Genomic DNA, 21,436 nt, shown 5'->3' on the forward strand with positions numbered 1-21,436 from the left:
GAGCCCCTCCCAACAGTCTTTTGCACGCCTGGCCCTGTCAGCACCGGCCCCGCCAGAGCAGCCTCTTCCTTGTTCCCCCAAAGAACAGGGGCGGCGGCCCCCCCCCCCCCCAGACTTCTCCATTTCCCCAGGATACTCCAAGCTCCTGTCTGAATAATTTGCTCCTGCCGCATCCGGGCACCGGGCCTGCCCAGGCTCAGAGGCGGCAATGCCAAAATCCATCCTCATTCCAAATGCCCCCCGAAAGGTCACCTCTCCAACCACCTGCCCCCTCCCCCCCGCCCGGAGGCTGAGGCGTGACCCTTAAGAGAGCGCAGAGCCCTGGGCTTCTAGCCCGGACCGAGTTCTGGGCACAGGGAGGACTGGATTCCACTGCGTCTCCCTGAAGCTGTAGGACTCCCGCGACAGCCTGGAGCCAGGCTCTCTCAAGTCATGTCAAGAGGCCAGTTTAATCCGGGGCTCGAAGGTCCCTGTTACTGATCAGAACAACTTGTCGGTGACCCTGAACAAGCTTCTTGACCTGCGTGCACCTCAGCTTCCCCAGGAAACAGAGATGGTACAGTCCCGTTACCAGGACAGGTGGGATGATGGGAGGGGCTGAGCGGACTCCACCCAGCCTCCTGGATGACTGTCCCCAGGCACACCCTCCACGCTGGCCTCATCAAGCCACCCAGGGCGCACCCCAGCCGTCTCATCTCCTGGGATGGCTTCACCCAGATACCCTGCCCCGCCCCCCACTTCAATCACAGCCTGAGAGGCAGGGGGGCAGGTGAGTGCGCAGGGCGTGCCGGGAGCGCTGCCCCTGTGGCAGGGAAGCCGACGGTGACACACAGGCAAGGCACCTCTCCGAGTCACCAAATAGGGCTGCCGGCTGTCTGACACTCAGTGAGGTCACCTAGGTAGCATCTGAGCACAGAGCCTGCCACCCGTACAGCCTCAGCCGGCCTCTGGACCTCAGCAGGCCACCCCTGCATGGAGGGCACTTTCTCTCCGTTGCCCGGCAGCCACTCTCAACTCTCCATTTTCTGTCCCCACCATCAGCCCTCCACCACTTTTTTTAAAGTTTATTTATTTTGGTGAGGGCGGGGAGGGAGAGGGAGAGAGGGAGGGAGGGAGGGAGGGAGAGAGACAGAGAGAGAGAGAACAAGCAGGGGAGGGACAGAGAGAATCCCAAGCCGGCTCCACACAGTGCAGAGCCCGATGCGGGGCTCAAACTCATGAATGGCGAGATCATGACCTGAGCTGAAATCGAGTCAGATGCTCAACCGCCACCAAGGCGCCCCCATCCCTCAACCACTTTGGAGCATTGTTTATATTCCAGGCCACCAACCCTAAGGATGCCGGAGCTGGAGGCGGGGTCCGGCCTCGTGCACTATGGCTGTCTGGGTCAACAGCACAGCACACCCCCAGGCCTTGAACTCTGAACAGCGCCTCCACTGCTCCCTGAAGCCCCAGTGCCAGCCGCAGGGACCTGCAGCAGCTTCCCAGGTCAGAGGAGGTCCCGTTCCAGCCCCTCTCCCCAACTCGCACCCCTGCTCTCCTCACCACCTCCTTCCCCCTCCCCCTTTCTTCCCCCAGCGCCATCCCCTCCATCTCAGGCCACCTCTTGCCCTCTTCCCCTGCCTCTGAGCCCCTCGGCCGGTTCCTTCCTCCCCATCCGGGGACAGGCTCAGGCTTCCAGGCACTTCCCCATCAGAAACGCTCAGCTGCCCTTCACCCTTTGCTCCGGGAACCCAAACTCTCAAGGAACCCGCTCTCCCTCTCCTCCCCATGGAAGCCACCGCGACCCAGCTCACTGTCCCTTGGTCCCCAGTGGGCACGGCTCCAGCCTCCTGTCTCTGGAGCCAGCCTCCTTCTCATCCTGAAGATCCTGCAGCCTGATGAACTCTGAAACGCCTCAAGTCCCAGTTGCACAGATTACCAGCCACGTGGCCCCCAATTCCCCAAGCCGTCTGCACCGTGGTCTTTTCATCCAAAGTCTGTTGATAACCACACCTACACTTCGTAGGGCTGCTGGGGAGGACCATGCTGTGAACCACAGGCTAGTTGTCGGGCCCAGGTCTCTCCGGGTGTGTGTGGGGGGTCTCTGCCTGTGTAAGCAATCCGAGGAAGCGTGTTGGTTCATACTGGTGGCTGACACATCGCACGGTGGGAGTGACTGATCGCCCTCCAGGATGGCCAACCCATCAACAGGGTCCCGGGGCTCCTGGAGACAACCGGCCAATGCCGGGTGCATGTAAAAGGGTCAGGAGAGGAGTGGGTCCAGGATTGGGGTGCCCAGCCTGGATGGCACTCTTGGCTCTGCTTCCGGCCCAGCCACCAGAGGCGAAGGAGAAGGCAGAGCATGGACGGACCTTGAGCACGTGAGCTGTGATTATTTCCTGCTTCTTTCAGTTCCTTCTTCCCTTCATCTCCCGGCCAACTTCCCTACACCCTCGCTCAGGCTGCGCGATGGGGTTTGAGCCCCTGCCTTGACCTGCCGACTCTCATTCTTCCCTCCCCGGGGCCTGTGCTGTCCTGTCGTGGTAGGAGCCATCCACTCAGCGGGGCGGGGGGGGTGGGGGGGTGGGGGGGGGGGAGAAGTTCGGGGCAGAACCTGGCAGCAAGGTGGTCACTGTCCTCCGCAGGCTGTTTGTAAAGGAGATGGGGTGGTCCTGGGGGCGCGGCCGTGAAGACGGTCGCCAGGCCACACAAGCCGCGGGACTCCCTCCCCATCACCCTGCCGCCCCAGCCCAGTGCTTCTCAGTGGGGGTGGCGCTGGCCCCCAGGGGGACGTCTGGCAGCGTCTGGAGACATTTCTGTCACAACCGAGGGGGTGCTACTGGCATCGGGTGGGCGGAGGCTGGCGGGGCAACGCCTCATCCTACAACCCAGAATGAGCGGGCTCTGCGTGGGCCTCCGACCACTTGGGTTCCAGACACTCTGGGGAAGCGGACCAAGGCTCCAAGCCCTCTCCCCCGAGAAGAGTGCACATGCGCACGTGCAGTTACGACACTTTACAACAGGATCTCTGGAAGCGCTTGTAACCCCCCGCCCCGTGGTTGTCCGTCCATCCATCCCGGAGGAGATTCCGGCTCTGCTGTGCTGCTGGTCTAGACGCCACAGTGAGGCACCCGCACTGGAGTCTGCCCTCCGCGCCCTCCTCGCCTTCCTCCTTTCAAACCAACAGGCTCAGGGGGAGTGAGACAGACAGGTGCTCTGTGAAAGAGAGGGATCCGAGGTGAACACGTCCGCTCTGCCCTGCGCCCTCCCTCCCCCCCAGCGGCCTCTCCCTGCCCCTCTCGCCCTCCCTTCAGCCCCTGGCTGCTTCTGCCCCTCAGGTGTGAGGCCTCAGCTCTCGAACAGCGCCAGCCCTCGCAAGCAGGATGCGCTCACCGGTGGGTAGCTGTCCCCATGTCTCAGGCACAGTGGCAGGGAGGAGGTGACCACGAAGGTGACGGTGGTGTTCCCTAAGGCCCCAGATCTGGAGCATCATCGCCCTGGTCCCACAGAGCTGGGCCTACCGAGAAGACACGGACGGACGAGGCTATGGGGGCAGCTGGGCCCCACGTGACCGTGATCGAGTCACTCTACTTGCCGGACCTGTTACCTCATCTGAAGGAGAGGGGAGTCCTCGCACTCTTCACCAGCACCCTTCCAGCGGGGATGGGGTTCTCGCCTCTGTCCTCCGCCATCCTCGGGGCCATCCTATCGACCCTTCGCCCCTCCAAAGCTCCACAAACATCCCCTCGACACATAAATCAAAATGAAAAGCTACAAAGGACGCTGCTTATAACAAGGTTTTAATAAAATAAAAAGTTCAAGTGCTTTCAATCCCCCAACATACCCCGTTCTGGTGTGGGGGAGGGGAGGGACCCCCACACCCCAGTAGCACCAGGGACAGCACCATGAGAAAGATGAGGTCGCGTCCGGCCTCCCTGAGACCCACGGGGTGGTGAGGACGTGTCCCAGACATCCCCCCACCTTGCCCCCCCCACCTCAGACAGTCGCAGAGCTGAGCCCAAACCCACTCCCCTCCGCAGGGCAGTCTCTAGGGGGGGGGCCGCCCCCAGATCAGTTCCACCACCTCCTGAGGCCTGGGCTTCCGGGGAGACACCAAGGGGCGGCCCCCACCCCTTATGGCTTTGCTCCCTGGGCAGGAGAGGGGTAGGGAAGGGAACGGCTCCTGTAGTCCTGAGGTTGGAGTTGGGGATGGGGGTGGGGCAGCAGCGGCCAGGGCACCCAATGGGGCGGGGGCGGCTCAGGGGTCAGCAGTCACAAAGGGTCAGGGGTTAGATCCCTGGGTGTCTCCAAACCGACCCAGCCCCCAGCCCGGTAAGAACTGTGCTGGGGTCCAGGGCCAGCTCCCTCCCAGAGGTCCAAGAGCTCCTTCTAGAGGTCAGTGAGTCCCCGAGAACATGGGGCCGTGGGGGAGGGGGGACTAGGCAGGATCCCTTCCTCTCCTGGCCTGGGGCCTCCCCTCCGGCCCATCACGGCCCGTCACCGTTGACATCCAGGTCAATGGAGCCATGGCTGACCACCAGCCGCAGGCGCTTGGGTGGGGAGAAGGGGGCAAAGGCGAGGGCCTGCTTGGGGATGGGGGTGGGGCCTGGGGTCCCGGCAGGGGCGGGGGCGGGGGCAGCAGGTGGGGGCCGGGCCACCCGGCTCAGGTCCACGCGCACCACGGAAGGCAGCCCATAGCGCCGGGCCCAATGCCAGTCCTGCTGAGGGGCCCAGTGGGCGCGGGGGGCCGGGCCCAGGGCCACCAGGGCCTCCGCCTGCAGGCAGCATCGGGGGCCACAGCCTCCCCACTGGTGCAAGGAGACGCGGGCAGCACGGAGAAGGGGGGGAGCTGGGGCCCTCCGGGGCTGGGGGCGTCGGCGTCTCCGGGGGCGCACCCGGGGCTGGGGCTGAGGCAGCCACTGGAGCCAGAGGGGCGAGGCGTCAGGGCGGGCGCCGCAGGGCAGGGGGCGTAGGGGCTGGCAGGCAGCTGTGGAGGGGGGAGGGGAGAGAAAGGGGTGGATGTGAGCAGGGCGACTGGCACGGGGCGGGGGGGGGGGGGGTATGGGGGGAGGGGAGGGAGGGCGACGGAGGGACACGGTGGTCGGTGGGATGGACACAGGCTGGCAGGACAGGGTCCCCGCCCCGAGCTCACCACAGAACGGGTCCCGGAGCAGTGGGGACAGGTGGGCGCAGGCCCTGGGGCCCAGCCGGCCACCACCCTCCAGGCCCTGCTGCAGCCTCCGCTTGGTCTCCCGGAGCTCGTACTTGTCCAGCAGCCGCGGGGGCGCGGGTTCCCTGGGCCGCAGTCGGAAGGCCCCTTCGCCTCTCCTGTGGGCGGGCGGAAGGAGAGGAGGGAAGCGGGTCCTGAGGAGGCTCTTCGGAGGCACTGCAGTGTGCTCCTGTGGGGCCTCCCCACCTCCCTCCGTGTCCTCCCACCTCACCCCTCCTGGTCCCTCCCCACCTCACCCCTCCTGCGTCCCTCCCCCCTTCCCCTTGGTGGGGGCCCGCCCACCTCACCCCTCCTGGGTCCCTCCCCCCTTTCCCTTGGTGGGGGCCCGTCCACCTCACCCCTCTCGGGTGCCCTCCCCACCTCATCCTTGGTGGGGGCCCTCCCACCTCACCCCTCTCGGGTGCCCTCCCCACCTCACCCCTCCTGGGTCCCTCCCCCCTTTCCCTTGGTGGGGGCCCGCCCACCTCACCCCTCTCGGGTGCCCTCCCACCTCACCTCTCTTGGGTGCCCTCCCCACCTCACCCCTCCTGGGTCCCTCCCCCCTTTCCCTTGGTGGGGGCCCGCCCACCTCACCCCTCTCGGGTGCCCTCCCCACCTCACCCCTCCTGGGTCCCTCCCCGCTTTCCCTTGGTGGGGGCCCGCCCACCTCACCCCTCTCGGGTGCCCTCCCCACCTCACCCCTCCTGGGTCCCTCCCCACCTCACCCCTCACCTCTCACAGGTATAGCATTCACAGTGCTCATTCTTTTCACCAAAGAAGCCTTCGCCATAGAAGCAGGTTACCTCGTCCCCCGGCTCAATGTCCCGGAGTACCTTCACACAGGCTGCGTTCCCATCTGCGGGCACAAACTGGGGGCTGGGCTGCTCAGTGACCGGTCCTGGGGGCTGCCTGGCTCCACCCCACCCAGGACGAGTGTGATCCCAGGACGGGCAGGGGCCAAGAGCCAGGAGCCCCCAGGAGCTTCCAGGGCCTGCCCTCTGAACACGCTCCCCAACTTCCTGCCCGCGTGCTAGCCTCCGCCCTCCCCGCAGGATGATGATCTAACCTGACCCTGGCAGTGTTGGCAGACAGCACCGCCTGCTCCCTCCTGCACCCTTCCTCCACCCCTCCCACAGGCCCCCACCCGCTCCCGACTCCCTGGCAGCCTGCACCTTGGCAGCGAGGTCCCAGCTCTGCCGGTCTCGCCGTCTCCCCCCCCCCCCCCCCCCCCCCCCCCCCCCCCCCCCCCGCCAGGTGCCTGTCCGCCCTGCGGCCCCAGCCCGGGATTGCTGCCCCCTGAGGCCACTCTTGCCTGTGCCTGTTCCTGCCTCGTGCTCCCCCTCTGGGAGGAGTGGGCTCCCATCTCTCCCCCCACTCTAGCCTGACACACACCTGGGGGTGGCTCCGGCCACCTGCCTACTTCATCCCAGGCCAACTGGCCGGAGCCTCCGTGCACAGGGCCTCGCGTCCTTGCCCTCTGTATCCCCCAGACTTCACCTGGAGCCAACCTCTCACTCAGTGACACACCGGGTCACACGCCAGCCTCTGGCCCCTCCCTGTCCTGACAAGCCTCCAGCTCTTGAGCTGCCAGGGCCATCTAAAAACCAAACCCCATTATTCACCCGGTGGGAGCACCCGTGGGGCAGACCTGAGCTCCTCTGTGGCACGCGAGGCCAGAGTCACCATGGCGACCATGCCTCCTGGCCCTCCACTGAGACGTGCCTGTCTGGGATGGCCTAGCACGCCTCAGCTTCTCCTCAACACCTTGGAAAGTCCTATTCCTCCTCAAGCGCCTGGCTCTAAACATCTGTGCGGCCTCCTGGTTCTGCACCGCTAGGTAAAAGACCGGTGCCTGGTGCCCGGGCCCTGAGGTGGCTGGCACCTGCCTCACCACAGAGCCTCGGTCATGAAGCCTTGCCCCGTTTTCTGTCCTACCCAGCACATTTTCCACCGTCCATGTAATGGCCTACAGAGTCACAGAACACAAGAACCGCTTCACACCGGACCCTCGCCACCATCCCCGGAGACACATTCTCACCGTCTCCCACCCGAGAAGGGTAACTCAGGCTGGGGGCTGGGGGAGCCAGCACTCAAACCCAGTTCTAACTCCAGAGCCCTGGTCGCACCTTGGGGCTCCGACAGACAGCGCAATGAGGCCCACACCCAGCAGGATGCACACCCGAGGCCTCACGAGACTCCTCTGCTTTCAGGCACTCCGTGCTCCACCACAGAGAACACGCAGTGGCTCTCCCTGCAAAGCTGCTTCTCCATCCTGCTCCCTCTGCCTGGAAGTCTTGCCTCCCAGAGTCTCATCCTCTGGGGCTCGCTCTGGCCTTACCCCAGGCTTCTGGGGCTCAGCTCCCCTGTGTCCTGCTATGACAGGTGCACAGCTGTGGCCAGTGGGCTCCAGGCGCGGGGGCACCTTCTGTGTCCCTGTCCACCACCCTCCCCCCTCCAAGTGAACTCAGGTTCAGCGAGGGAAGAAGGCTGCCAGCAGGTGGCAACCTGAGATCCAGGGAGACTCGCCAGGGCCCCTTCCTCCCTGATCCCTGATCCCTGATCTCTGCAGATGCACACAAGGTTCCGGCCAGGGGCAGGAGGCAGCTGTACCAGGTGGGGAGACTCCGGGCAGTTTCTGGCTAGTCACTGACCCAAATGCCCCTCCCCGGGGCCCCCTTATTTCCCCCCAAGCCCACTCCTCAGTGGGGGTTCCCCAAGTCTCACCTTGCAGTTGGGTTTGCAGTCTGGAACATTGAGGGGAGGGCGGGGGAGAGAAGAAGAGACTCAAGTGAGCAGGGAGGTGAGTGGGCACCACCAGCCCCGGCCCCGCCCTGTCCCGGGCCGGCCCCAGCCCCGGCCGCGGCCCCACCGTGGTTTATGAAGGCGGCGGGGCCCAGCCACAGCTGTGCGCTGCGCTTGCGGGTGGAGTACATGATGCTGAAGTCGTTCTCGCCGGCCCTCAGCAGCCCCTCGTCAGCCTCCCGCAGCTCCGCGATGCAGCCCACCAGCAGTTCTAGCTTCTCGTTCTTCTTCCTGCAGAAAGGCCAGGCCAGGCCGCGGTCTGAGCAGCGCCTCCCCAAGCCCCAGCTGGGCCACCAGGGGGCCTCCTGCCTGTGCCACCGTGGTCCGCCTCCCAGATTTCTCAAGTCCACCCCACCCCCCCCACCGCCTCCACACCTGCCTGGGGGGTCTCCTGGCTCCGGGTCCTTGGAACAGGATGGCCCAGTCCCACGTGGACCCAGGCGTCACTCAGGCTCTCCTCTCATGACCAACTCCCCTTGGGCCCTGCACAGTAGTCCTTCTGCCTGGACTCCTGTGAACTCACCACAAGCTGCCACCCCCCTCCCCCACACTTCACCAGACCCTCCAGTGGGTCTGTGCTTAGGCCTGGTTCCCAAGAACACTCAAAGTTCCCTGGTGGCTCCCAAAGCACCAAGCAACTGTGGTCAGCACCTGCGGGTTTACTCGGCTACCGCCTGCCTTCTCTCTGCACTGAGATCAGTGGGCAGGGTCCATCTTGCTCACTGGCCTGTCCCTTACCCGGCGGTGCTGGCTACGCAGCAGGGACCCATCGGCACGAGGGCTGCCACAGTCCTGCGCACAAGGTCAGTGATTTCCTAGCAGCCCCCGGAAGCCTGGGGTCGCATGGGGGTTCTTACCCCCATCGGCTCTGCTGTGGGGGAAGAATGTCTCTGGGACTAGGCCTGGCCTTCTTCGTCTCAGCAGGAAACTGTCTCTTCCCACCCCTGAACAAAGACATCTTCCTGGCCTCACCGCCAGAGGTATCCCCCCTGATCTCCAGGGGTCTCCTCTCCCAGCAGCCTCTGGAGCCCGTGGCTGTGAGTTTGGCCCTCTTACCAAGCTCTGGTAGACACAATCTTGGCTCCATTAGTCTCCATAGAATAGCGTGTACAGGGCAGGATGGTAAAGCCGCTTTCAGGCAGGAAGGCTCGGAGGTAGCGATAGATCTGGGGGAGGTGACGGGGTGGGCGGGGTGAGGAGGTGGGGCAGCCTCGTCCTCAGCCCTCTCTCTCCTGGGTTCTAGTCCTGCTCTGCCACTGACCCGCTGTGTGGCCTTGGGGAACTCACTTCCCCTCTCGGGACCTCAGTTTCTTCATCTGTCAAATGAAGAGGTTGTACTCCATCTCAGAGGGCCCCCCAACTCTCCTAGGATTCTCTGAGCCTCGTCTCAGATGGCCCCAACAGCTAGGAAGTTAGGGAGTCTGGTGGGGGGGTGGGCTTTGCAGAGGGACCGGGGTTCCAGAGGTCTGCCTGCCACAGCGAAGGATCCAGGACAGGCCGAGGTGACAGGGAGGACGTGTGGGCTGAGGGCGGGGGAAGGGAGGGGTGCCCTCACGTGGGTCTTGAGGGCAGCCTCCTGCCGCGGGCCCCGGCTCTGGAAGTAGTGGGCCATCCAGCCTCCCAGCGTCAGGGCCCGGTACGCAGCCTCCAGGTCCCGCTGCTTCAGGAAGGCCTCCAGCGCTGAGCGCAGGTGGTGCTGTCGCCGCAGGGGGGGCACGGGGCTGGGGGAGAGGGCATGCCTGGGTCCCAGGGCCTTGGCCTAATCCATCCGGGCCTTCCCGGGCCCTGCCCCCACCCCCACTTGGGGCTGCAGGGGCCGTGGAGGCAGGGGAGGGGTCCCGGAGCCCTGGGGCCACCCTGTCCCAGGCCGCTCACCTGACGTTCATCTTATGGGTGCGGAAGCCGAGGTAGGGGTCCAGGACAAGGCTGGTGGCAAGGTCGTCATTCTCACACAGCTCTCTGGCTGTCACTCTGTCAGGTCCCATGGTGCCCCGCGGACCATGCTGCCTCTGGCCAAGAGTCGGGGGCACAACGCAGGGGCAGGGGCGGCGCCCCGGGAAGGGCCGTTTGTGAGCTGCGCAGGATTTGGCAAGCGTTTCGGTCTCCAGTCTCATCTACAAATCGGGGAGGAAAGCAGTGCTGACTTCACAGGGCTCTCGGTGCAGACAGAATGCAACAAGTACTTGTGACAGTGGAGAAGCCCCCAAAGAAATATCAGTCACTGTCAGTCGGTATCACGCTCTGGAGCAGACACAAATCCCCCAGCCACACATGACCACCCTCTGTGCACACCCACACACTCACGCGCAGATCCCCTCATGCCCCCATACACCACACACACACACACACACACACACACACACACACACACACACGCATGCACGCATGTCCCTACTGGCCCGGGGAAGGCTGATTAATTGGCAGTCAGGGATAACCCTAAAGGCTTAGCCCTGCGGAGGCGGGAGTCAGGGGGAACCCATCCCCACCTCCAGCCCTCACCAAGGAAAAATCCAAGACTTCCCACCCCACTGGGACAGACTGTTCCTCCACCCACCCTCACTCTTCCTGGCTTCAGCCTCCACCTCCCTCCCACCCACCCCCCATCCCCACTCCCCCAGCAGCCTTTGGGAATCATCAGGAAGCTCTCGGTGAAGCCCCAGGCAGCCTGGAGGGGGGTGAGGGGAGGGAGAGCGGAGGAAGGATCCCAGCACCTGCTCCCTCTCCAAGGATTCCGGGGGAGGGGGGGCTCCAAGGACAAAGCAGGGAAGGGGGGAGAGGAAAGGAATGACACGGAGAGGCAGAACAGGTCCATAAAAAGGGGAGAAAGAAGGGAATCAGCAAAAGGAAAGAAAACAAGACCCCTAACCCGGCCTACGGATGGCCTGCTGGGCATCCGCACCACAGTGTGTCAGGGAGAGTCCATGGGGGACCGCAAGGAAGGGGGAGCTGAAGGGAGATCAGGAGCTAGAGCTGCGGGAAAGGGGGTCTAGAAAAGACAGGAAGGCTGGGGATACATAAAGAGGGGGCGCTGCGAGAGGGCGCTGGGACAGGGCGGAAGCTGCAGGGAGGTATGTGGGTAAAGACAAAATGCAGATTGCACGGAGGGGAGCTGGGGCAAAGCAGGGCCGGGGGTGCCTGCTGGAGACACGGGGCGGCGGGAAGGCCTGGGGATCCAGGGATGACCCCAGGAAAGCCAGGGTGGAGACCTAGAGTCGAGGGCAGGTCCCGAGAAGGTGAAGGGGGGCCGAAGGGTCCAGAACGGGGCTTGGAGAAGCAGAGAAGGGGCAGGTAGGCATCCAGGGAGCAGCGAGCCTGGGTCCAGGGAGGGACCTGGGTAGGCAGTGAGGGGTCCAGAAGCAGGGGCTGAGGTCCGCGGTGGTGGTCCTGGGACAGGGGCCTGGGCACGCAGTGAGATCCAGGGAGGGGAGTGCAGAGCCCGCGGGCTACCCCAGGGGTCCGGTTAGGCCCGGGAGTGCAGGGAGGGGCCTGGGTGAGCAAGCACAGGGAAGGGGCTGGGCGCCGAGAGCAGCCGGGGGCCCGCCAAAGGGCCAGGAGACGTGGGCGCCTGGACACGAGGAGGGGCCGGGCAGGGCGGGGGACGGTCGGGGCTGGGGGCGACCGGGAGCCAAGGCGGCGCGGGGTGGGGGCCGAGAGGGGGCTCAGAGGTCGGGCCCCGCGCCACCCCTCACCCGCTTCTCCTCCTCCTCCTCCTCCTGAGGCACCCGCGCCGCCGCCGCCACCACCTCCCACTGCCTGCTCCGGCTCTCGTCAGACACGGTCGCCGCGCCTCCCGTCTGCCCCGCTGGGTCCGCCCCGCCACGGCCAGGGGGAGCTCCCATTGGCCGAAGCCACCGCCACTCCTGAGGGGCTGTGGCGCTCGCGCCGCTCCCATTGGCGGAGTCCAACTCGGCCCCTCCCCGCCTGCCCCCACCATCGGCGCCCCCACGAAACCCTGCTCCGCCCGCGCCGCTGCCAAGCGCCGCCAACTGCCCCTAATGGCTCCCGTAGCTGTCCTTCCGCCGCTGCCATGGTGACCGGCCCCGCCCACGGCCCGGAGTCGGCGTCCCCATTGGCCGAAAGCGTCGTGGCTCCCGGCAAAACTCGGGTTTAGGTCAGGTTATTCAGGTCCAAGTGGGGAGGGGGCGGGCTCTGCCCGTGCATAGCCCGCGTGTGACTGGCTGGCCTTGGAATAGCTCGTCCTTCAATAGGCGAAGGCGCCCGCCCATCACCGTAGAGTCGAGCCTGGCCTATTCTTTCTCCCGCGAACCCTTCGGGAACAGCGGGAAGAAAGCTGGGGCGGGCGCGCGGGTTCTTCCGTTGACCCCGCCCGGCCTGCGGTTGCCGAGGCAACAAAACTTTATTGACAGCCCGGCCGGGCTACAAAGGGCGCCTCTCTGTCCCTCCCTGCGGGACAACCTTCCTGGCCCCGAATACCCCGTCTAGTTCCGTGAGCACCCACGAGAGCTCTGTGGGAGTGAACGGGTCGGAAAGGAGGAGCCTGACAAGTAGGGGCTTTGGAGAAGTCTCCTATGAGGCAACCCCCTCCCCCCGTTGGGATCACCCCCCTGGCTCCAATCCTGGAGGCATACATAATTAGCAATTTATCGTAATTACGCCCAGAATAACAAGCTCCGCACTTGGAGCAGGCGGGCTTTGTTCTTTTTGCTCACTGCTGTGTATCTTGTGCGCTTAGAACAATGCCTGGCACGGAGTAGGTGCTTCAGTAGGTACTGAATGAATGAATGCAGGCATGACCGGCCAGTGAGGATGACGCTGACGGTTTCCGCGTCGCTATGTGATGTTGGGGAGGTGGCCTGCCCTCTCTGTTTATGCCCCAGTCCTGAGGCACGCCCCCCCCCGACACAGGCACACCCCTACCCCTAAGGATGGCCCAAGTTTCAGAGGAGAGAAACAGCAGGCACGCAGAAAGGACTCTAAAAACTCAGCTCTCCGGAAAAGTCCTATCAGTATGTCTGAATCTTAGAAGTACAGCTCTTCTTTTCGCGGGTGTCCACCCCAGAGAAACGCTGGCAAATGTGAACGAAAAGATAAGCTCCCAACAGTTGCGCTGGGGGGAGGGGGTACTGGAAACGGCTTAAATGTCCATCCGATGAAGAATGGATAACGGGATCGTGGCATTTTCATTCAGGAGAACGCCATGCAGCAGTGGAAGGGAATGAGCGCTCTGTAGCTCAGCCTGACAACCCCAACCCCTTCTGCTAGTTGCAGAAGTCTGTAGAGTCGAATGTAGGAAGTTTTAAAACCCATAAAACAGGGACTGTGTGTGGAGACGTGTTTTAAATGTATATAAACGTGCACGGGCATGAGAAAAGGAGGGGAAAGCCCTATTGGTGACCCCTGCAGGTGGGGCCGATGGACTGCAATCAGGAAAGCTACAGGGGACATTGATATTTGCACTTTTTTTTTTTTTTTTTTTTTTTTTTTTTTTAAAGCCCAGAGGTGTGGGGCGCCTGGGTGGCGCAGTCGGTTAAGCGTCCGACTTCAGCCAGGTCACGATCTCGCGGTCCTTGAGTTCGAGCCCCGCGTCGGGCTCTGGGCTGATGGCTCGGAGCCTGGAGCCTGTTTCCGATTCTGTGTCTCCCTCTCTCTCTGCCCCTACCCCGTTCATGCTCTGTCTCTCTCTGTCCCAAAAATAAATAAAAACGTTGGAAAAAAAAAAAAAAAAAAAACCATTTTAAAGCCCAGAGGTGAAACCATGAGTGCACTCTATCACTATCTGTTCTTCTGTGTGTGAAAAATATTTCATAATACAAATAAAATTTTGACTCGCCAATTCCATTCCAGGGTTTTAGTCTAAGGAAATAACTGACAAGCATTAAGATATTTATATACAAATATGTTTGTTTCGCCTCGGTGTTGTTTAAAACGCAGAAAGAGGGGCGCCTGGGTGGCTCAGTCGGTTAAGCGTCCGACTTCGGCTCAGGTCACGATCTCAAGGTGCGTGAGTTCGAGCCCTGCGTCCTGCGTCGGGCTCTGTGCTGACAGCTCAGAGCCTGGAGCCTGCTTCCCAGTCTGTGTCTCCCCCTCTCTCTCTGCTCCTCCCCTGCTCCTGCTCTGTCTCTCTCTGTCTCAAAAATAAATAAAAACATTAAAAAAAATTTTTTTAGATTAAAAAAATTAAACGCAGAAAGATAGGAAAAGCCTTACTGTTTAACAATAGAAGATTGGACCACTTACAGCATATCTGCCAGTGGAATAAGCAACAGTTACTGGGCTGTTGGCACATGCCAGTAACTTTGTAAATAGCCCTGCCAGGGAGGGGCTGTTACCACCCCCATTTTACAGATGAGCAAACTGAGGCTTACAGAAGGGATTTAACTGGCCATCAGACACCAGGGCTTTATTTCTCAACCTCTGGGCTACATTGCCCAGATAGGATCCAGCCGATTCTCAACGTTTAGAATGAATGAATGAAGCACAGATACATGCTACTACATAGATGGACCCTGAAAACAGGCTAGGGGCGCCTGGGTGGCTTAGTTGGTTAAGCGTCTGAGTTCGAGCCCCACGTCTGGCTGTGCGCTGTCTGCTTGGGATTCTCTCCCTCTCTCTGTGCCCCTCCCCTGCTCGTGCTCTCTCTCTCTCTCAAAGTAAATAAATAAACTTAAAAAAAAAAGAAAAAAGAAAACTCACTAGGTAAAAGGAGCCAGACACAAAAATTCACATATGGAAGAATTCCATTTCTAGGAAATATCCAGAAGACGTAAATCCATAGACACAGAAAGCAGATTCATGATGACTTCCAGGGGCTGGGGGGGGGGGGGGGAAGAATGGGGGAGGGACTAATAATAGCGGTGGGTCTTCCTTTTTGGATGAAGAGGTTCTGGATCCAGAGAATGGTGCTGGTTGCAGAACACCGTGCATGGACAGAAAGCCATTGACTTGCACACTTCAAAATGGTGGAAATGGTAAATTTGATGTTAAGTGTATTTTACTACCGAAAGAGAGACAGAAACAGAGAAAGAGACAGAGAGGCAGAGACAGAGAGAGACAGAGAGAGGGAGAGAAATAATCATCTGGGGAATATTGTGAAAACGTACATTCGAAGTCTCAGCCTCCGGAAGGCCCGGTTGAGTATTTAGTCAAGGTGCCCAAATGCCCGCTGCCCAAAGTGTGGCCTATGTACCAGCGTCATCAAGCAAGACCACGTGGGTGCTTGGTGGGAATGAAGAATCTCGGGCCGTATCCCAACTCCTAAAGCAGAACCACCCAGACCAGTGACTGGAATGCTCTGGAATGTTTGAGAAGCATGCTTTAGAACACACCTTTGCAGGGGCACCTGGGTGGCTCAGTTGGTTGAACATCTGACTCTTGATTTTGGCTCAGGTCATGATCTCAGAGTGGTGAGTTCGAGCCCCGCATTGGGCTCCGTGCTGACAGTGCAGAGCCTGCTTGGGATTCTGTCTCTCCCTCCCTCTCTCTCTCTCTCTCTCTCCCTCTGTCCTCTCCCATGCTAGCATGCTATCTCTGTCTCTAAAAAACAAAAACAAAAACAGGAAAAAGCAGTAAATTCAGGAAGATCATATTTTGAGGGGCAAGGGATATCTATTTATATGTATATATAAAATAAATGATTGGGGTGAGAATGTGGAGAAAAGGCAACCCTTATGCCCGTTGATGGGAATGTAAGTTGGTGCAGCCACTATCGAAAAGAATATGGTGGTTCCTTAAGAAATTAAAAATAGAGGGGCGCCTGGGTGGCTCAGTCGGTTGAATGTCTGACTTCAGCTCAGGTCATGATCTCGAAGTTCGTGGTTTGGGAGGCCTGTGTCCGTCCGGCTCTGTGCTGACAGCTCAGAGCCTGGAGCCTGCTTTACATTCTGTGTCCCCCCTCTCTCTGCCTCTCTCCTGCTTGCGCTCTGTCTCTCTGTTCCTCAAAAAAATGAATAAACTGGGGCGCCTGGGTGGCGCAGTCGGTTAAGCGTCCGACTTCAGCCAGGTCACGATCTCGCCGTCCATGAGTTCGAGCCCCGCGTCGGGCTCTGGGCTGATGGCTCAGAGCCTGGAGCCTGTTTCCGATTCTGTGTCTCCCTCTCTCTCTGCCCCTCCCCCGTTCATGCTCTGTCTCTCTCTGTTCCAAAAATAAATAAACGTTGAAAAAAAAAATTAAAAAAAAAAAAAAAAGAATAAACATTAAAAAATTAAAAAAAAAATTAGAAATAGAATTACCACGTTGTCCCTCAATCCATTTCTGGATATATATCCAAAGACAATGGTCACTGTTGCAAAGAGATATCTGCACTCCCATGTTTACTGCGGCATTATTCACCACGGCCAAGACGTGGAAACCACCTAAGTGTCCGTCAAGGGATCAACGACAAAAGAAAATGTAGGGCATATATATATAATGGAATATTATTCAGCTGTGAGGAAGGAGGAAATCCTAACACGGACGACACTGGAAGGCATTATCCTGAATAAGATAACGTAGGCACGAAAAAACAAATACTGCACGATCTCATATGTATGTGGAATCTAAAAAAAGTCGGACTCCTAGACGCAGAGAGAGTGGAAGGGTGGTCACCGGAGGCAGTGGGGGGGGGGAGGGTGGAGAAAAGGGGAGAGGTTGGACAAAGTGCACATGAGCTGAATAGGTGACTCAAGTTCACAATACCATATTGTGTACTTGAAGCTTGCGAAGACAGTAGGTCATAGATCATTAGCCTTCTCACCACACGCACAAAGGGTAACTGTGAGGTGACGGACGTGTTAATTAGCTTGATTGTGGGGATCACTTTGCAGTGTGTTCGTATGTCAAATAATCATATTGTACACCTTGACTGTATATGCTTTTTGTTTGTTAATCATACTTCAATAAAGCTGGAGAAACGTAAATGATGGGGGGGAAGCTGTCTCTCAGTTTTCAAGTATTACTTGTGTAAGAACAAAATGTATAAAATGATAGAATAAATATAAGTATTATATACTGTATGTTACTTCATGAATACCTCTATCTACATATATACATATGTATATGTATACGCACACACACATCGATATCTATCTAATATCATCCTCCTCCTCCTCCTCAAAATTCTGCAGTGAATTCACGCCTTGGCAGTCAGCCTCCAAGGTGACCCCCGGGGACCCAATCTCCCCCACTGGAATTCACAGCCTTGAGCTCCTGCTTCCACAGTGAACAGGGCTGAGCTGGTGTAATGGAAAGGGTATTGTGTGAAAATGATGATGTGTCCAAGGCTAGGTCATCACAGACATTCTGGCTTCCATCCCCGCTATCTCTGAGATTGCTCCTTGGGGAGAACCCAGAGAGGGTATCAAGGTCACCTTGTGGAGAAGACAATGTGGCAAGGAACTGAAGCCTTGTGTCAATAGCCAGGGAAGAACCGAGGCTTCCTGCCAACAGTTTGACGGTCATGTGAGTGAGCCAGCCTGGAAACAATCCTCCTATCTCCAGACGGTGCCCTGTCTACGTCTTGATTACAACCTGAAGAGCCAACCAGCTGAGCTGCTCCTGGATTCTGGACCCACAGAAACTGCGAGATGACAAATCCTTATTACTGTGTTATGCCACTATAGTATATTGATACACACCTAGATTTAAATCCAACATTCTTTTTAAAAAAAAAAAAATTTTTTTTTTACATTTATTTATTTTTGAGAGACAGAGGGAGACAGAGCGCGAGCAGGGGAGGGGCAGAGAGAGAGGGAAAGAGGGAGACACAGAATCCGAAGCAGGCTGCAGGCTCTGAGCTGTCAGCACAGAGCCCGATGCGGGGCTGGAACCCATAAACCATGAGATCGTGACCGGAGCTGAAGTTGGATGCTCAACTGACTGAGCCACCCAGGCGCTGCTAACATCCAACAGTCTCACAATGGCCCCCCATTATTCCTCTCATCTTCATTATCAACTATTCTCTGAATCGCTCACTCTGTTATAATCCCATTGGCCTCCTTGATGGAAGCAAGGCCTTTCCTTGCTGTCCTGTCTGCTAGGAGACCTACCCCCCACAACTGTCTGCAGGACTCACTCTCTCGCCTGCTTCAGGTGTTTGCTCAAATGTCACCTCCTCGAGGTCACCGTCCCTAATGGTTCTGGCTGGAAGAGCCCAACTACCCCAGTCATTCCCTGACTCTGCTCTGTTGCTTTATAGCCCCAGGACCAGCTATATGATAATTTTTGGGTCCCAGAGCAAAATGAAAATGCAGACCCCTTGTTCAAAAACTGCTAAGCGTTTCAGGACAGTCACAATGAAGCACTCAATCCACGTGAGGCCCTGAGCCACTATACAACTCACACGCCTACAAAACGAGCATTGCCTAGCACCTGGCCCTGCCTGACATTATACATCTCTTTGTTTATTTGTTCGTTGTCTTTCTTTCTTCCCAGCTAGAACATGAGCTCTAGGAGGGCAGGGACCCTTGTTTTGTTCACAGCTCAGTTTCCAACGTCAAGGGCATTGCCTGGCACATCACTGGCATTCGATACAGATTTAACGAATAAACAAATAAAAACAATGAAAGAAGCCTGTCCCTGAAGGAGAGAGAGTACCTCAGAAGAGGACCCATGGAATGGGAGAACATTTTTCCAAATCGTATATCTGATAAAAGGTTTGTAACCTAGAATATATATAGAATATTTGGCACGCCTGTCTGGCTCAGTTGGTGCAGCATATGACTCTTAATCTCCGGGTCGCGAGTTCAAGCTCCACGTTGGGTGTGGAGCCTACTGAAAAAAAAAAGAAAGAAAGAAAGAAAGAAAGAAAGAAAGAAAGAAAGAAAGAAAGAAAGAAAGAAAAAGAAAAAAATAATACTTAGAACTCAGGGTGCCTGGCTGGCTCAGTCAGTGAAGCATGGAACTCTTGATCTTGGGGTTGTGAGTTCGAGCCCCCTGTGGGTGTAGAGATTACTTACAAGCAAAAACTTAAAAAAAAAAAAAGAGGGAAACAAGAAAAACTTGTACATGGATGTTTATTACAGCATTATCCATAATAGCCAAAAGGTGGAACTAACTAGATAATATCTAGAACCAACTTGATAATACCTGTCAACTCATAAATGAATAAACAAAATGTGAAAGGAAATTCTGACACACTTTACAACATGGATGAACCTTGAAAACAGTTTCCTAAATGAAATAAGCCAGACACACACACACAAACAAATATTATATGATTCCACTAATATGAGGTATCTGAAATAGTCAAAGCTGTAGAAACAGGAAGTAGAATTTTGGCTGCCAGGGGCTAAGGGAGGGGAAGTGGGGAGTTACTGGTTAATGGGTATAAAGTTTCTGTTTGAGATGATGAAAAAGTCCTGGAGACAGATGGTTGTGATGGTTGCACAACACTGTGAATGTACTTAATACCCCTGAATTGCACACTTAAAATTGTAAAAGGGCAAAATTTATGTTATGTATATTTAACCACAATAAAAAATCTAGAGAAAATCCATGTTTAATGGTGAAACATCTAAAGCTCTTTATTTGAAGTCGAGAACAAGACAGGGATGTCCCCTTACCACTGCATTCTGTGCTGTTCTGAGTAAGGCAAGTAAAAGAAAAAAAAAAGTGTAAGAATCGAAGAGAAAGAAATAAAACTGCCATTAATCACAGATATGATTATGTATCTAGAAGATCCAAAAGAAGCTCCTGAGAAAATGTCAGAATTAATGACGGAATCTAGAAAGGTTGCTGGATACAAAACCAATATACAAATATCAACTGTACATTTTTTTACCTGTGGGTTGGAGGTGCCCAAGACCACCCAAAGTTTAGAAATTCACTAGGACTCATGGAGCTCAGCACAGAGTTGTATTCATGGCTAAACTTTATTACAACAACGTAGGATCATGAGGGGGAAAAGTCACAGGCCGAGACTGGAGGAAATCACATGCAGGTTTCCTCATTCTCTCTTCCTCTCGTGAGGATCATACAGAACTCACTCTTTCCCCAAACAAAAGTGCAGCACAACGTGCATGCTGTTTTTGCCCAAGGAAGCCCATCAGAGACTCAGCACCCAAGGTTTTATTAACGACCGATCATGTAGGCACCTTCTGCCTAGCACATACCAAAATTCCAGACTCCCAGAAAGAAAGCGGGAATTCAGCATTAACCACATGGTTTGCACAAGCCAGGCACAGTGAGCCCCTCAGAATATTTCAGCAACCAAGTCCCCAGACACCAGCCCAAGGCAAACTTGCAAGCAGGATAGCTGATTTGGATGGATCTGCTTTGTTAACCATTTTCTGTACAACTAACAAAATTTTAAAATAAAAATTTAAGTAAATATGACTCACAATATTTATAAATATCCAGCAAGGGGAAATAAATCTAACAAAATAAGTGCAAAATCTCTTCTTCCAGAAAACCTGTAAAACCTTCTTTAGAGACCTGAAAGAAAATCTAAAACAGGGAGATATATACCATGTTCATGGACTGGGAATGAGTGGGATGGAAGATTTAAGGAGAATGAAGAATGTTTGGGTGGGGCACCTGGGTGGCTCAGTCAGTTGAGTGTCCAACTTCGCCTCAGGTCATGATCACACGGCCTGTGGGTTTGAGCCCCGTATTGGGTTCTGCGCTGACAGCTCAGAGCCTGGAGCCTGCTTCGGTTCTGTATCTCCCTCTCTCTCTGCCCCTCCCCCACTTATGCTCTGTCTCTGTTCTCCGTCTCTCTCTCAAAAATAAGTAAACATTGGGGCGCCTGGGTGGCTCAGTTGGTTAAGCGACCGACTTCGGCTCAGGTCATGATCTTGCAGTTGGTGAGTTCCAGCCCCGTGTCGGGCTCTGTGCTGACAGCTCAGAGCCTGGAGCCTAATTCAGATTCTACGTCTCCCCGTCTCTCTACCCCTCCCCTGCTCACACTCTGTGTCTCTCTGTCTCTCAATAATAAATAAACGTTAAAAAAAATTTTTTTTAAATAAGGAAACATTTAAAACATTAAATAAATCAGTAAACTTAAGAAAAATGTTTGGATGTTTGGGTCATTCTTTTTCCACCTTCCTTTCCTCTCCCAATGTGGAGGTGGTGGCGGTGGGAACGAAGAGGTGGGCAGAAGTGACAGTCAACTCAACAGATCTGCATATTTGCTCAATAGCACCGATCTCAACCATGTCAGTGATTGTAACTATCTCCTTATAGCTTTGTTTCCTACAGAGATAAAAACCTGTGGATGAATGGATGCATGGGTGGGTGGATGGATGGGGAGAGAGAGAGAGAGGAAGAGAGACTGAGAGAGAGAGGTGTGTGTGCGCGCAGGGGGTTGAATCGATGATGTGGTAAAACAGTGACGCCCCCAAAGACATCTGCAGTTCCCAGAACGTGGGTATTCCTTTTTATGGTAAGAGATAGGGTTAAGGTAAGGGTTTTGAAAGGAGGACCTCATCCTGGATTATCCTAGGTTTGTGGGAATATTTTGCAGCAGCCACAGAAAGCTACTATAGACAGCTGATTAAGTGGATTGG

At 56.9% G+C, this 21,436-nt stretch overlaps 1 protein-coding gene and 1 long non-coding RNA gene across 9 annotated transcripts in view; one reads left to right on the forward strand and one right to left on the reverse strand.

The window, feature by feature from the left end:
* Positions 1-3,813, forward strand: LOC123578568. Of its 5 annotated transcripts, none has more exons than XR_006702413.1 (5): positions 1-556; positions 1,322-1,488; positions 1,579-3,220; positions 3,321-3,377; positions 3,455-3,813. It is a non-coding gene; the product is annotated as an uncharacterized LOC123578568 (long non-coding RNA). The 5 variants fall into 5 exon arrangements; XR_006702414.1 differs by having other exon boundaries at positions 3,492-3,813; XR_006702412.1 differs by having other exon boundaries at positions 1,579-2,363; positions 3,006-3,220; positions 3,321-3,813.
* KMT5C (lysine methyltransferase 5C) overlaps positions 2,978-21,436 on the reverse strand; it is a 27,895-nt gene continuing 9,436 nt past the window's right edge. The window contains exons 3-12 of one of the 4 annotated variants that reach the window (XR_006702408.1): positions 9,869-10,107; positions 9,549-9,714; positions 9,050-9,159; positions 8,061-8,224; positions 7,916-7,935; positions 5,924-6,060; positions 5,135-5,310; positions 3,827-4,969; positions 3,376-3,753; positions 2,978-3,198 (exon numbers count right to left, since the gene is read on the reverse strand). Coding sequence is in view for 3 of the 4 variants with exons in the window: in XM_045441456.1 (XP_045297412.1) it covers positions 4,470-4,969; positions 5,135-5,310; positions 5,924-6,060; positions 7,916-7,935; positions 8,061-8,224; positions 9,050-9,159; positions 9,549-9,714; positions 9,869-10,107 (1,512 nt within the window). In the remaining variant the exon portion in view is untranslated. The other 3 variants (XM_045441456.1, XM_045441457.1, XM_045441455.1) reach the window with 3 other exon arrangements.

This window comes from Leopardus geoffroyi, chromosome E2, assembly GCF_018350155.1.
Source record: "Leopardus geoffroyi isolate Oge1 chromosome E2, O.geoffroyi_Oge1_pat1.0, whole genome shotgun sequence".
Classification (NCBI taxonomy): domain Eukaryota; kingdom Metazoa; phylum Chordata; class Mammalia; order Carnivora; family Felidae; genus Leopardus; species Leopardus geoffroyi.